General features: G+C 40.6%; 1 protein-coding gene across 7 annotated transcripts in view; it reads left to right on the forward strand.

Annotated features, from left to right (window-relative positions):
- Nucleotides 1–16,079, forward strand: part of bsna (bassoon presynaptic cytomatrix protein a) — a 124,932-nt gene that overhangs the window by 82,844 nt on the left and 26,009 nt on the right. For 4 of the 7 annotated variants that reach the window (XM_084916531.1, XM_084916534.1, XM_084916532.1 and 1 more), the window contains exons 3-7: nucleotides 782–1,246; nucleotides 5,203–10,575; nucleotides 12,003–12,173; nucleotides 12,377–12,627; nucleotides 13,059–13,989. In XM_084916531.1, coding sequence (XP_084772657.1) covers nucleotides 782–1,246; nucleotides 5,203–10,575; nucleotides 12,003–12,173; nucleotides 12,377–12,627; nucleotides 13,059–13,989 — 7,191 coding nt within the window. The remainder of the gene's footprint in view (nucleotides 1–781; nucleotides 1,247–5,202; nucleotides 10,576–12,002; nucleotides 12,174–12,376; nucleotides 12,628–13,058; nucleotides 13,990–16,079) is intronic. The other 3 variants (XM_084916530.1, XM_084916528.1, XM_084916529.1) reach the window with 3 other exon arrangements.

Below are 16,079 nucleotides of genomic sequence, written 5' to 3' on the forward strand. Positions count from 1 at the left end.
TAATTCGTCTCATAAATCATGACACACTGCTCTCTCCTATTTAAGCTGCCTTTATAGTATCAGCATCTGTATTGGCATTGACAAAACAGTTTTTGTATTTACTTACAATACCAACATTTGCACTACTGTACTTCACTACTAAGAAGAAGGGAATAACAAACTAATATTCACCAGGTGGATAAATGAAAAACTGTTGCAGCAAGCAAATTTGTAAATACCTCTTTGTCATATTATCTTGAAAGATGATGGGTTTCTAATAAAATGTTGCGTCTCTGGAGTAATGTTTATGATATTGTGAATTTTTTTTAATATATTTGTATGCTACTAGTTTGGCTTTGTCAGAATGAAGAAGACCAAATTACAAGCTAGATTAAGTACACTGTTGTGCACTAAAGTCTTTCATTTTTTGCCACTCAGGCTCACAGTGTGTGAAATCGAGTAGAGTTGATCTGATGAAACAGGGAGTAGCTGTTAGAGCGACTTGGCCTTTTAGAACGTGCATCAGCTCAGCTTAGCCCGCTACACCTCTGACAGCTCTGTCTGGAAATAAGATTTTCAGTGTACACAGTACGTGAGTGTATGTGTGTGTGAGGCTGTTGCTGTAGTTTGCTATTTAAGTGAATGCTGAGTTGAAAGTTAAGAATATTAACCAGGTTATGAACGTGAAACAATATTAGTTAATCCACATAAAGCGATCTTTGGTGCAGTAAGGCTAAGGTTGTATCACAATTACACGCAAAACAAATTACATGTTTGTCTTTTTGTCTTCTCTCTGTTTCAGAAAAAAGAGTGGTTATGTCTCAACTGCCAGACGCAGCGGCTGATGTCTGGAGAAGGTCTTGATGAGCCTCCACTTCCTGTTCCTCATCCGTCTCCCAAGCACCAACCCACGGGCTCGCCTCGACACCAGACACCAATCAGTCAGCAAAGTCCCCTCCACAAACCTACCACCCAGCAAGGGTCCAAGCCAGGCCAGCCCCAAACACAGAGCCAGAAGCCACAGGCGGGAAGTGTCGTTAGCAGCCCGTTTGCACCCGCAGCTGCCAAACAGCCAACTGAGACCAAGACTACAGCACCATCCACGACACCAGTAACAACCACTGAGATCGAGAAACAGCCAAAACCATCAGAGGAAAAGCTCAAGACTGAGCCCGAGAACCAAACTTCCAAAGAGACCAAGCCCTCCCAGAAGAAAGGAGAGCAGATCACACCGATCAAGGACATTAAGAAGTCCAGGCACTATGATGTAAGTCTGATTTTTGCATGTCACCAATTTATGTGTTAAACTAAGGAAAATGACCAAAAAGTGAACACAAATGATTTTTGAGTTTTTTAAATGTGTCCAATATCACATTCAAATGTGAACTATGCAAAAAGACACAAAGAAAATGCAAAAGTCATCATGCAGTTGTACAGAAATATGTGGATACAGAGTTAGAGCCAGGAGGGTTTTGAGGCATGTCTGTCTACACTGAAACTGATTTCCTCCAAAATTTCAGGATGTATCGCCATTAGAGAGACATGCCAGGATAGACTTAGCAAGACACTCAGGCCATGGAAGTGATGAATTTTGATTTGACTGTTCGGACTGAGGTTGCAGTGAATAAAAGCAGACCTGCATTTGAGTTATGACCATTTATTTATTTTACCCCAAGAAAAACTGATAAATAGCAACTTCCACAGGGCATTAGGCTACTTTTGGCTCTGATTTGACATTATATTTATAAAATTGAACTCAGTTTACATGTAATCAAGAATGTAAAAAAACAGATCTGGGTCGCATATAAGTAAAAACTGACTTTTGAGATATGGTCCAGCTTCACATTTATGTTTTTGTTTTTTTTGTTTTTTTTAAATCAAACTCACGCTCTGGTTCAGACCTGCAGAGCTTTAGCAGAGGATTTCTCCATGCTGCTCATTTTTGTGGCACTAAAGCTAGAGTTTAAAAAAGGCCAAAGTTCCTTTTACCTTGTCCTTCGCACAGAAAAACTGCTAGGTATAGTTATCTAAAGGTTTTTCACATTAACTAGAGACTATGTTGGTTTACTGTAGATGGCCTACAGCATCTTGTGCAGCTGTGTCACTCACATCCATGCTTTTATGCTTGTTGCATTGCTATTGTTCATGAATGCAGCTAAACAACTAATAATTTCTATAAGCTGATTCTCTATATTCACATAGTCATGGGAGAAGGGTCAGGGTTGGGATTACTTTTAGCCTTTCTGGATACAAACTCAGTGTGTGTGGGTGTGTGTGTTTGCGTTTTACACCACATGTATGCTTCAGACTGACTTGTTTTTAATGTCTTCCCTCCCAGCCTCCATGCAGCCACCTGATGCTTCTTTTCTTTATGTATTCAATACTTATTCCCTCCGTAACTCCACTTTATTACACATAACTTGATTTAAATACTTATTTGTTTTGATTTCTTTGTATGTGCGGATTACCTGGATTGCTGCCTACATCTGGTGAAAATTTCATGTCAATAGCCCCATTAGAAATGTTTTTCCTGAGAAAAATGTTGACACATTCAATACTTATTAAATAAATTACAAAGCATCTTTAGGCAATGCATGATACATAGATCATTGCTTTTATTATGTATTTGTGAGATTTGTTAACAGATTTTTTCTTTTCTTCTCACCATGTTTCTTGTAAAGATTAATATAAGACTAAATGCGAGAGTGAATGAATAGTGGCATTGTAAAGCGCTTTGGGTGCCTTGAAAAGCGCTATATAAATCCAATCCAATCCATTATAAATCAAAGGGGGGGGGTACCTTATTTTTACGACAGTTCTTGCTGTTTTTGTGTTTTTTACTGGCGTACAAAGAAGATAAGTAAATCTGAACTTCTTATTTTACCACTATTAATTTGGATCCTTTGCTACATGTTTCTTGTTTTTAAATATTCAAAAGAAAGCATTTTTTTTAAATTTGGTCTCTGATCCATAAATACAACTTATGGTTGTTTTGTTCTTTTTTTAAAGAGGAGTCAAAATGCTAAAGCTTTGTAATGAGCCTTCTGATTTATGATATATATTTTATTTGCAGTCATATTTGATCATTTCTAAAATGGGAAAGTTCATTATTATTATTATTATTATTATTATTATTATTATTATTATTATTGTAGTGACAACTAAAATACATCAGTTTTGACTCTGCACTTATTTACAGAGGGATGAGATACTTGCCTTGTCTCATTTTCCCACACTCTATTAAGATGATATTGTCACTAAAAGTGACTAGTGCCCATGATGTGTCATATTTTTTGTACTGTATCTCTTGCTCGGTTAATATGGCTTTTGTGCTGCCTATGCAAAGCTTATTTAATGTTTTCAGTTCTTGTACAAAATGTCCCTATATATTTCTATTCAGACTGGTGCTTATACATATACATTTACTTGCAACACTGACATGATAATCACTTTGTTTGCAGATATGGTTACTTTACATGGCAAAATAACTGTTGCATAGATGTAATAATAGGTAATTCTAAGCTAAATCGGTTCCATTTTCCTCAAGTGTTGGACGTCCATATTGATTTGGAAAGTATGTCATTGATTCCCATTTCACAGTATGCTGAGGCTGCAAGTGGCAGCAAGGCATTGGATTACCTTGGGGAGAGACAGAGATTGAAAAACAAAGACAGCAGGAAGAACCTTTTCTTGCTGTTCCAATTCTTCTAAAAATTGGCATGTCATGAATCTGTAAAATCTCCAAGCCCTTAGTTCATGTAGCACTCTTGTGGTCATTTTTAAGGTAGTGCTGGACTTTATCATCTGAAGAGCTGCTAAGTAATTAAATTATACAGAGCTCAAAGTACAGATGCATTATAACCACCTTAAGAGCTTTTCATGATTTTTACCAGTTTTCCATCCTTTTCTCCATCTCCCCAATCATTTACCAGGTTAGTTCCTTTGAGATTATAAATGACTGTTATTAAGAGCCATTGATGAATGAGTTTTCATTTGTTCAGATATTAAAGTCAGCTATACAATCTTACTTTGAGGTCATTATCAAAAGGAAAAAACATGAAAAACATAGTTTGACTAACCTCTTTCCATCAATGGCTCAACATACCTAACAATTATAAGTCACATTAAGATTTTTGCATAATAATGTTATTTGTCTTGAGACAAATGAATAAATCAGATCAGATTCAAAGATGTAGAGTAAAATCCAAGTGTTTTGACTCAATTCTCAATTTTTATTACATATTTAAATATTTAAATTAAGTTGTATTTAAGTTGTTTTTATTTAGGATTTAGTGTTAGACATGTTAGCTACGTGTTAGCTAATGCTAGTGAACCTGATAGTAATATATTTTTGTTTGTTTGTTTTTTCTTTAGATTCAAAATGAGTATGCGCAAACCTATTTGTGTTATATGAATGTAAAGTTTCTAAATATGTAATGACTGATATTTATTTTACCATTGAGTCTCTTTTTATTTGTTTTTACTTGTTTTCAGTACATGTTCTCTTTTCTATTTATATTTCCAACCTGGAATGAAGAAAGTATTCTGATTCTGAATAATTCTGATAGGCATTGTGTAGCGTGAGAAGAATCTCAAAACTTTCTTACATTTTCCTATGTTAAATTCCCTTAAATTATAAGACATGAGTAGCATGTAGTAATAAATAAATTTCTTTTAGACTGATTTAAACTAAAGCATCCCATTTCAGCCCACTGGCTTAAAACTAAGTTTAATGGAAAAACATAAAATGTCTTCATGGTGATTTAGTGATCTCGTGAATGAAATCCAGTTAATATGAAATCAGTTTCATCAATTTTTATTTTTATTTTTTATATTTTTTTCTTTTTTCTTTTATTTACAAGACAATGAAAGTTGAAAACTGCAGTTTTGGCGTACAGGTTCAAGCATCATAATGATATTTTTAATATAAACTGAAACCATACCATATTATGGCTATCATACAAATAGGACTATTATATATTACTGCAAATTTCTAAATAAGAAATACCATTTTTAAAACTCGTATTTATTTGTAATTTAAAAAAGTATGAATTTTGCATCTAAAATCAGAAAGTGATTTTAAGTGGGCTTAATTTTTATGCAGATTGGTATTATTGACCAGTTTCAACACATTGTAAAATTGATATAAATTATCATTAAAACTAAAAACCTTAGCTCCCCCAAGTCTAATCCATTTGTTTTTCTTTTTTCTTTTCTCTGTAGGATACAAAAAACAACAGCACCCACGACTTGTCACGCAGCCCTCAGAGTCTCAGTGACACTGGCTACTCATCTGATGGTATCTCCAGCTCCCACAGTGAAATCACAGGTCTAATCCAGGAAGAAGAGATGAAGCTGAGTGAAAGGGGAATCAGCAGCCGGGGCTCCCCACCAAGTCCCTCTGAAATCACCAAGCTGGAAAGCTCCATGAGGCCATTACTAGAGAAGAGCTTCTCTGAAGAGAAGGCAGACAGAAGGGGGAGGAAGCACAGAGACAGAGATTTGGATGACAGAGGGAAGCAACGCCCACGTTCTCTGTCAATCCCGCCAGATGCATATGACTCTGATGAGGAGCTGGAAGATATACTGGAGGAAGAAGAAGATGGGGGAGACTGGGAGGGTAAGCGAAAGGAAGGGAAAGAGGAGAAGAAGGAGAAGAAAAAGAAAGAAAAGGAAGCTGAGCCCACAGAGATGACCGATGAGGAGTTCATGAGGAGACAAATAATGGAGATGAGTGCTGATGAAGACAATGAGGAGGAGGAGGAAGAGATGGAGGAAGATGAAGATGAGGAAGACGAAGGATATGGCTACCAGAAACCCAAGAAAAGCCACCATAAGCACATAATCTCTGACTCAGGGAAAGAAAAGAGACGCCTTCAGCACCATTCCAGTAGTTTTGAGGAGGAGACTAAGAGCTCTACTGATGTCTATAAAGGCTCACTAGAAGAGGGTGAGGAAGATGTGATGGCATCGCAAGGAGGTCTGAGGCGCTTCAAAACAATTGAACTCAATAACACCAATAGCTACAGTCGAGATATCGAGCTGAGCAATGAAAACGACTTAAGCCTTGATCGGGAACCAGAGCTAGAGATGGAGAGTCTGACAGGATCTCCTGAGGAACGTTCTCGTGGTGACTACTCCTCTACTCTGCCACCCACTTCATCCTCATATGGCTCTGGACAATCTCCTACGTCCATCTCATCAATGGAGGAAGATAGTGACAGTAGCCCCAGTAGGAGGCAAAGACTGGAGGAGGCTAAGCAGCAGAGGAAAGCACGCCACCGCTCTCATGGCCCTCTCCTTCCTACCATTGAAGATTCTTCAGAAGAGGATGAACTCAGAGAGGAAGAGGAACTTCTGAGAGAACAGGAAAAGATGAGAGAAGTGGAACAGCAGAGAATTAGAAGTACAGCAAGAAAGACCAAGAGAGATAAAGAGGAGCTGAGGGCTCAGAGGCGCAGAGAAAGATCCAAGACCCCACCTAGCAATCTGTCACCTATTGAGGATGCGTCTCCAACAGAAGAGCTAAGACAAGCAGCAGAAATGGAAGAGCTTCATCGTTCCTCTGCTTCTGAATATTCGCCTCAAAGTCTTGACTCAGAGGCAGAGGGATATGAGTCCAAACTTTACAAGTCAGGAAGTGAGTATAATCTGCCAACCTTCATGTCACTCTATTCCCCGATAGAGAAAACAACTGCAACCACCACCACAGCACCATCTTCAACTTCCAAACCTCTGAAGAGTGCTGAGGAGGTCTATGAGGAGATGATGAGAAAGGCAGAAATGCTTCAAAAGCAGCAGAAACAACAACAGCAACAACAGCAACATGGACGACATGGGCAGTACTATGAGGAGGACATTAATGGGCAAAGTTATGATGATGAGTATGAATATGAGCAAGATCAAACAGGATATGACAATGAGGCAGCAGAGACAGAAACTGATATTTATGAGGAGATTAGACAAACATCTCAGAACATTACCAAGATGCAACAGGCCACAGATGAGCAAGTAGAGATTGAAATTGAGAGCTCTTACCCAGATAAACAGCTCTTAGATACAGGCTCAGCCTTTGCTAAGCTACTAGAGCAAAGTAATGCTCTCCTTACACCAGGTACCAGTCCCACCCAGATCTCAGCTCCTGTGTCCTTTGCTGAGACTGCAGGGCGAATCCCTGATGTCAGAGTAACACAGCACTATTCTGCAAAGGATGGACACAAAGATAGACTCAAAACCCAAGCAGGAAAGAATGGAATAACTCCAACAGTGGCAGCAACCACTATTGCAGCATATGGTGTTTATGCTAGAGATGCAGTAACTATTTCTCAGACTGGTTCAAGCCATACTGTTACGTCCACTCAGTCTGAAATAGGTCGCAGGCATATGGGTAGTACATCCGCATCTTCAGCTACAGTCTCAAGCGTATGCAGCAAGATTGCAGAGATTACCCAAGCCTACAGTCAAAGAGAAGTCATTACCAGAAGGGTAGGGGAGACCAGGGGGATCCAAGTGCGAGACAGCTCAACATCTTCTATTGAGAGAATTATTGAGCCCCGTTCTCCCAAGTATACTACTTATTACAGAAGCACCAGTCCTCCTCTTTCACCATCACCACCACCACCGCAGAGTCCAACTCGCTCTCCTTCAAGAAGAGCTACAGCTGAGTTCTCTACACAGACTTTCAGTTCAGCATTGAGAATGGAGTCAGCAGGCTCTGATCCTACTTCACCAGTAATGGCTCAGGGAACCCAAACATCACATCGATCAGTTTCCCCTAGGATCTATCGACAGCAATCCTCTCAGGATGCCCCATACTCCCCTCCTTCAAGCCCAGCTAGGCCAACAACAGTCAATACTGCAACTTCCCCACTGTCTTCTCCTACCCGATTTAGCCGCCAATCAACATTTGATACTTACTCTCCATGTGGCAGCCCTCCAGACACACCGCCTTACCACCACTCTCCTACACGGAGCTTTTATCGTACACAAAGAGTGGAGAAAGTAAATGTTGGAACAAGCATGGTCACCACAGCCAGCATATACACCAGAGGGTCTGTTTCAATGGATAATATCTCCCTCTGTAGGATATCTACAGTCCCAGGGACTTCGAGGGTAGAGCAGGGCCATATGATTCATGGTGGAAGTGTTGTGGACCTTAGAACAGCTACTAAACCAGCTCCTATTATTATGACTGACCAAGGAATGGATCTCACCTCCTTAGCCACAGAAAGCAGAAAATACCATGGTGGACCAGAGGGTAGCAGACATTCAACGATTGTACAGCCACTGATTATGAACTTGAACACACAGGAAACCACCACACCAACCACTGTGAGTGTCACCGTAGCTGCTTCAATGTTCATGACCCAGCCAAAACAACCAACAGTTTATGGTGATCCACATCAAAACCGAGTGGATCTGGGACAAGGCATGGGTTCAGCAGTTTGTCTCTCCCAGAATAAACCAGTTTCACCTCCAACTGACCCATCAATACCAAAAATTGATGCCAAACTGGAAGACCTCAGTATACAACAGAGAGAGCTTCAAAAACAACAAGAGAAGCTGCAGAAACAACAAGAGCTCCTGGAACAACAGTTGCAACACCACCATCAGATGCAACAGCAGCAGCAACAGGCATCTGTTTTAGCCAGGTACAACCTTACTGGCCCAATCTCACCTTTACTGAAAAAAGATTTGCTCGTCAGTCAGACAACCACTGCTTCAGTTGTGGTCAGTGCTGTATCACCAATCATTAACCCTGAACTGTATGGCGCTGGTCCAGTTGAACTCAAGGGAAAGCCCAGTCCTCCTGGTTTGATATCAGGGGGTAAATCGCCACATAGTATGGTTGTACAAATGGATGGGGGGCCAGACCCAGCCAGGGCTGTGACTCAGCTCGTCAAGGTAGAAGAAGGACAGGATGCTGTAGATCTGACAGGAGGCCAAATTAAGCCTGACAACCAACCAGCTTGCTGTGATGTTGTTTATCGACTTCCATTTGGTGGAACCTGTGTTGGTGCTCCTGAGAAAGAAGGCATAAGGCCTCCATCTGCCCCACCTCTCACCTATGAGTCTGACCAAGAAAGACAACCTGGAAGGTACCATGAGTATCCAATGGATGGGCGTAAGGCCTACACGTTACCTTTTCCTGGTAGGCTCCAGCCTTCAATGTCTGATACAAACCTTGCTGAAGCTGGGTTACAGTCTTACCATTCTAAACTGGAACCACATCTCCAAGCTTCAGGAGAACTTGCCATGGATCTAACTGCTATGAAACAGGGCTATGGAGGATATGTGGGGATGCAGTATGGTTCCTATACAGATTTACGGCATGGAGGAGACATTGCAACACAAACACTGCCTATCAGAAGATACAATTCCTTGTCCAACATCAGTTCAGATTATGGCTATTCTGCGCGTGACATTGCTAACTTCCAAGAAGCTAACTTGGCTCAGTACAGTGCCACAACTGCAAGGGAGATTAGCCGAATGTGTGCAGCACTCAATTCCATGGATCGCTATGGAAGCAACCCAGACTTGATGCAGTTTGGCAGTTTGAGCAGAGGTACTGGGCCCATGGCCTCCAGACTTGCAGCTGGTCTTGGCATTAGGCAAAACCTTCTCTTTGGATTAGATGGGAAGCCAATCTCTCACAGTCAAGCACTAACTAATCTTATCAATGCCAGGCAGGCAAGTCTAAGAGCCATGTACCCCGCTGCTATTAGATCCTCAGATGGGATGATCTACTCAACTATTCAGACCCCCATTGCTTCTACACTTCCCATCACAACCCAGCCTGCCTCTGTTCTTCGACCACTAATAAGAGGAGTCTACAGGCCATACCTCTCTGCCAACATGACACCAGTGCCCCTATCTAGTCTTAGCAGGCTACCAATGAGCCCCAGAATGCCCTTATCTGGACAAGCTGCAGTCCGTTATCCAGCACCAGGCCTTCTCCAGACAACATCAGCCACTGACATAAGTGCTGCTGCCACAACAACCTCAGCAACTGCAGGGGCCCTAGTGGGTGTTCCCATGACAACTAGCTCAGTGGTCCAGGATGAACCAGTTTACCTTGGCAAAGGTGCGACAGTGTCCTCTTCATCAGCAGAGGTCACCTCGGTGCAAGGAACAGTTGTCATACCAGCTGATCAGCAGCAGCAGCCAATAAACCTGTCCCAGGCACACCTGAGTAGCCAACAACAGAAACAAGTAACAACTGTTCAGCAGCCACAACAGCCTGCCCCTGCTGCACATGCTTACCCACTTTCAGGTCCTGCACAAACACATGGTTACACCCAACCTCCAACAGTCCTGTCTGCCCCTACTGCTGGCTTACCAATTCCAGGTGGTCTTCCTCCTTTCCCTCCACCAGGTGCCATACACAAAGAGGGTGAAACTGAGGCAGAGAGACTGCACCGCCAGCAGGAGCAGCTTCTGCAGATGGAGAGAGAGCGGGTGGAGCTGGAGAAACTCAGGCAATTGCGCCTGCAAGAAGAGCTGGAAAGGGAAAGGTTAGAGCTGAAGTTGCACAGAGAGAAGGAGCAGATGCTGGTGCAGAGAGAGTTACAGGAGCTGCAGAACATCAAGGAACAGGTAGAGGGAGAAGCAGGAGGTGGAATGCAGAGTTTGATCCTTAATGTCTTGTTTGATGTTGTGTGGTTATTGTGTTTGGATTGGATATTGGTTTTTTGGTTTAGTTTTGTGGTGGTGTTATTTGTGGTGTATTTGGTTGAGTTATCTTTTTTTAATCCCATTTAAAATGCTTTTATTCAGTGTTTCAGTATTGTGCCTACTTAACAAGACACATTAAAAACAGCTAATTTTTTATACAGTATATTGTCTTTCAATGTCTGTCTCTTAGCAGTTCTTCTAAAAAGTATATTAAACAAGCATTTTCAGTTAATCAGATACATTAAGTCCATAAGATATTTCTTTAAAATGTAGTGCTAAAATTCTGTTCAAAAGTGATGACTTTTTTTCTGAATAAATATTTTTATGCAGCCTTAGTTATAAATGATGAGTTTGCATGCTGTGTTTGTTTGGGTTTTTTTAAATTTTGCACATGATGTTTGCGTGTCTGTTTGATGTCTGTTGTTTGTGTGTTTCAAAAGGATACCTGTTTATAAAGTCTCATGTTTCATTTATTACTTTGATTTTTAGGCCAAAAAAGTGGTTTAAATGTTCCATTCAGCGGACTAATTTGCATAAAATCATAAAAATCAAGCAAAATAAACCAAAATATATTGCAAAACTATCAAAAATCAGTCACACATGTTGGTTATAATATATTGCTTTCTGAGCTCTTGGCCTTGCAATGATGTTTTCACAGTAAACCTGAGGGCTAATGTGACAATTTTCTTCTTTTTTAATAGAACAAGCAGTTGAAAATCTTTCAACTTAAGTCTGTTAAACAGGTGTGGAAGTCTTCCTTAATGAGAATAAACTAGAACTGGAATGTTTAAAATGCATCTCATAATTTACAGTGCAAGCAAAAACCCCTAACTGCTTATTTGCATCAGCCTGTCATTTTAGCAGTAAAAGAAATGCCTTAAATATTTTCTGCAGAGCATTGTATGACTGGTAAGAGCAATTACCAGTAAATGCTGCACTTCATTCATGTTGCGCCTCCATTCTTGGTTTTTGCAGTATATACAAGTTTGACTAACTTGGAACCATTGTCAGAACTAATCCATCAGCACAAGAATGTCTTCATGTCACATTCACATGTGGGAATCTTGTGATTTAGGCTACATTTTAGAAATTTTATCATCCTGAATAAAACCAGATATCATGACTTTGGCTCTTTTTCGCTGTTTTCTCTGTTTTGAAATTTTTTCTTCATCTTGTTCTGGTACTATTCTTCACTTTGCTTATTTCATAATTTCTCCTTCATCAACCCATTCCATCTCTCCACCCTCTTATGCTCCACGCTCTGTTCTGTTATGTTATCTCGCTCTGTCTGTGTTTTTGCCCATATGTCCTTCTTTCTCTTCCCATCCCCACCGACACTTTTTGTTTAGGTTCTGCAGCAGCAACAGCATGAACGTGAGAAACAACTTGTTCTACAGCGGGAGCAGCTGGCTCAGCAGAAGTCCCAGCTAGATCAGATCCAGTCTTTACAGCAGCAGCTCCAGCAGCAGCTTGAAGAGCAGAAGAGACAGAAAACAGCTGCTGTCACCCAGGTCATGCAGGTGGGGGTGGGGTGGGGTTAATGAAAAACATTGGTAGCTGGCTCTTAAGCTGTGTATGCATGTGACACTCTGCATTCAGACAGATATGTGTACTTTTTTATCTTGAAGAAATGTGTTTGTGAAGTGCAGCTACACAACCTTGTCGTTCTGATTTGAATCACTGCTTTATAGCAATATTAAAACACCATGGTTTTTTTGTACAGCTGGACGGACAGCCGCTGCACCCCTACGCAGACTCTCATATGGGCTCCCGTTCTCTGCCCAACTCCTCGTCAGAGATGTGCCTGAGGAGCCAGGAGGAGCAAATGGAGGCCAGGACCAACATGAGAAAACACAGCTCCATGAGCAGACTGACTAGAGATAGCTTGGATGGAGATGGCGTGGTGTTCTACGGCTCCCCCCGCAGGATTGTGGATAGCTGTGTGCAGACTGACGATGAAGATGGAGAGGAGAGGTAAACGGTGTGTGAGTGTATGGAGTGACTGGGAAAGAGGAGGGGTGTAAGAGGTGAAACTGTGTGTATATAGGCAAAGGTTATTTTAATAGCCTTGCAATTTACTTCACGTGTCTGTAATTAAATTTAATACCCAAGGAGAAACAGGTTTTATTAATATTTTATGAATAATGCCATGTAGAATAAATCAATCACTTGAAGGAAAGGTTGGAACAATAGTATATACAGTAGCATACTAACATAAAAAAGTTCACACTCAAAAAGGATGAGGATAAATGTTTGTGTTAAAAATTTATATTCATAGCATTTTATTGCATTGTAGTTATCACTTTTTCATACCCCATAATGCCAGTAGATTTACAAAATTACTTGACAGCAACCTAAATATACTTCTTTATTTTTTGTTTTTCGTGTATTTTCTCCATCACCAGGTACATGATGCGTCATCGCACCAGGAGGCGTGGTCGCAGCGTCGACTGCTCTGTCCAGACAGATGATGACGAGGACAAGGCTGAGACAGAGCATCCAGTCCGCCGAAGGCGCTCGCGTTTCTCAAGGCACTCTGAGTCCAGTGCAGCTGGCAGCAGCACTGCCACTACAGCCACCTTAGCTACTGATACCAAAACTGACAAAACTAAGATGGTTTCCTCCAATATTGGCGTTCAGACAATCAGGGAAATGTCTTGCCAGACGGAAGTGGAGCACCTAGGAAGAGTCTCCCCAGCAATCCATGTGACAGTACCAGACCCTAACAAAGTAGAGATTGTGCACTATATCTCTGGACCAGAGCGAACTCAAAAAGGACAATCTCTAGCTTGCCAGACTGATCCAGAAGCCCAGTCACAGGGAGTTGTAGCTCCACAGCTAAGTGTACCAACGACAGTCAGTCCATATTCGTCCTCTGCCGGTACTGGCACACAACAGTCAGGTTCTGACCTTCTCACCCAGCAACGCCAGCAGCAGATTGCTGCAAATGCTGCCAAATTTGAGCGCCGACGCCCTGACCCACTCGACATTAATTACCAGCCTCACAACCATCTCCACAATGAATCAATCTCCAGCATCATTCGCCAGCAGCAAACAGCCCCCAAATCTCCACAAGTCCTCTACTCTCCGGTCTCTCCGGTGTCCCCTCACCGCCTCATAGAGACTTCTCTGTCAAGCGAGCGACTGAACAAGGCCCACGTAACACCTCAGCAGAAGTCCTACACAGCCGAATCTCCCCAGCGACACCCCTCTGTGCCCCGACCCATCAAGAGCACTCAGAGGTCAATGTCAGATCCCAAGTCTCTAAGCCCCACCACAGATGAGCACACGAAGGCCAGGTTGTCCCTGTATCAACAACAAGCACTTCAGAACCAGGTAAAGCCATTCAAACCATGGTGATATACACTAAAAGCCATTGAAATTTATAGTTAATGATGTTATTCAGATGGATACAGTCTAGATAACCTCAAATATCACTGGATATTGTTAAAAAGTACAAATTTTATAGGAAAAATGACAGCACTGGTTAACTTTCACACAAAATTATCTAAAATTTTGTCAAAGTTTTAGTTGAAAAGAAAGTGGGATGAACATTAAATCCTGTTATTTTAACTTTATAGCTGAAAATAAAGCAATGCACAGATGGTGATTCTGTATGCAAAGCTTACAGTAGTATCCAAAAGATGTAAAGTTTGTCTTACTATTTATTACTTTTCATATGTTACATCCTTCATGCTACATTCATATTTTAATTCAGAGTGAAGAGATTTATAAGCCGCATATAAAACAGTAAAATCAAATGATAGACTAAAACAGTGGAAAAATATTTTTAACAATTAATAAATAAATTGATACATTTTAAACTCTTGCAGCGGACCAGTTAGCACATTTAATAACGTTGCTCTCAACAACAGGCTCAGTTTTATATTGTTTATTTGAGTCAAAACCTAGCAAGGGCATTAATACTGAATGGCCTCTGTGTAACTTTGAAACCATTTCTTTCATTCGATGTTGCCCTTGTTTTCATTTTCTGAGTGCTATGAATGTTTCATGTGGATGCTATGATGAGTAATTCCCCTTGTTAGATTATTTTTCAGATTTTGTTATTGTTTTGTAGTTTTACGACCTCATCTTCTGTTTGAAACCAGTAACACCTCAGCAGTAGCTGGCATGCAAAGTCAAAGTGTGCTCTATTATTGAGGTCTCTTGAGTTACTCTGGGCCTTGATTTTAAAAACTGATAAAGAGCCTAGCAGCTTGCCCACAAACTAACTAAATTTGATCAAACTACAAAACTTCAGTTTATCTCCGACTAAATTTATAAAGGTCTATGCTGTTTCAACAATTTACATATTATGGTAAATGGACTGGTTCTTATATAGCGCTTCTCTACTCTACCTGAACACTCAAAGCGCTTTATACAACATGCCTCATTCACTAATTCAGACCCTTTCATACAAGCACATTTTTTTTCTATGCCCTAAGTGCTTTCTGCCTAACATTCACACACATTCACACTCCAGTCGATGCCTGACCTGCTCTACCTCCTGAGCTACAGCCACTCCTATTATTTAACTGGGGTTTGAAGAGTAAAAAACAAAAACATTAAGCCATAATTGTGACCCATTCTGTGTATTTAAACTGTTTCAATGGTAACAGAAACTCCCTTGCTCGCATAGCAGGAGCAATAACTCTTTTAAATGGACATTACATACTTACCTATATTGTCTCAACAACATACCTGAAAATCAATTAACAACAATAGCGTAGGGAATTAATTAATGCCACCACTGTGCTACAATATGACAGTATAATGGTTGTCTGAAAAAAATAGAATTAAAAAAAGGACCAATAAAACATATGTGAACAGTCACATTTGATACAGATGCTACTAGAATGTTCGTGCACAGACTGTAGACTAGTAGATCTCAGGACTGTTTTGTGCTTAAGTGCAATTACTTAAGAATGCTTTAGTGTACATTACGTTTATTTGAAGTTTATGTTATGTTATTAATAGCAGCTCAGACTGAAACAGTATTTTAACTCTTCTGTTTCAGCCAAATTGTCCTAACAATGACAGCTGGTGTCAATGAGTGTAAAATCTACCCTAGTAAAGCCAAAGACACACACCCTAATACCCTAAGAACAACTCTTCACCTCTCAATTTTCAACCAACTTTCAACTCTGTTGAAATGTGGCAAAGATGTTGCTTAACTTGTTTTGGGTAACAACAACTACCCATCCGGTTTTCCCTGGGTGAGAGTTATTGTTATTATTTTTTTAATGCTGTGATGTGCGGTTGAGGTCAGAAGTTTACATACGCTAGTCATGGATGTATGCAAATGTATAAGTTGGGGCTTTTATTGATTTTGTTGAATTCAGTAAAATGATTATACATCATACATCTTTCACGATTTTAGAGAACAAGAATTGGACTGAAAATTGAAAAGTATACATACACCCCCA

The sequence above is a fragment of the Perissodus microlepis genome, chromosome 20 (genome assembly GCF_051167445.1).
Source record: "Perissodus microlepis isolate ML-2025 ecotype Zambia chromosome 20, ASM5116744v1, whole genome shotgun sequence".
NCBI lineage: Eukaryota > Metazoa > Chordata > Actinopteri > Cichliformes > Cichlidae > Perissodus > Perissodus microlepis.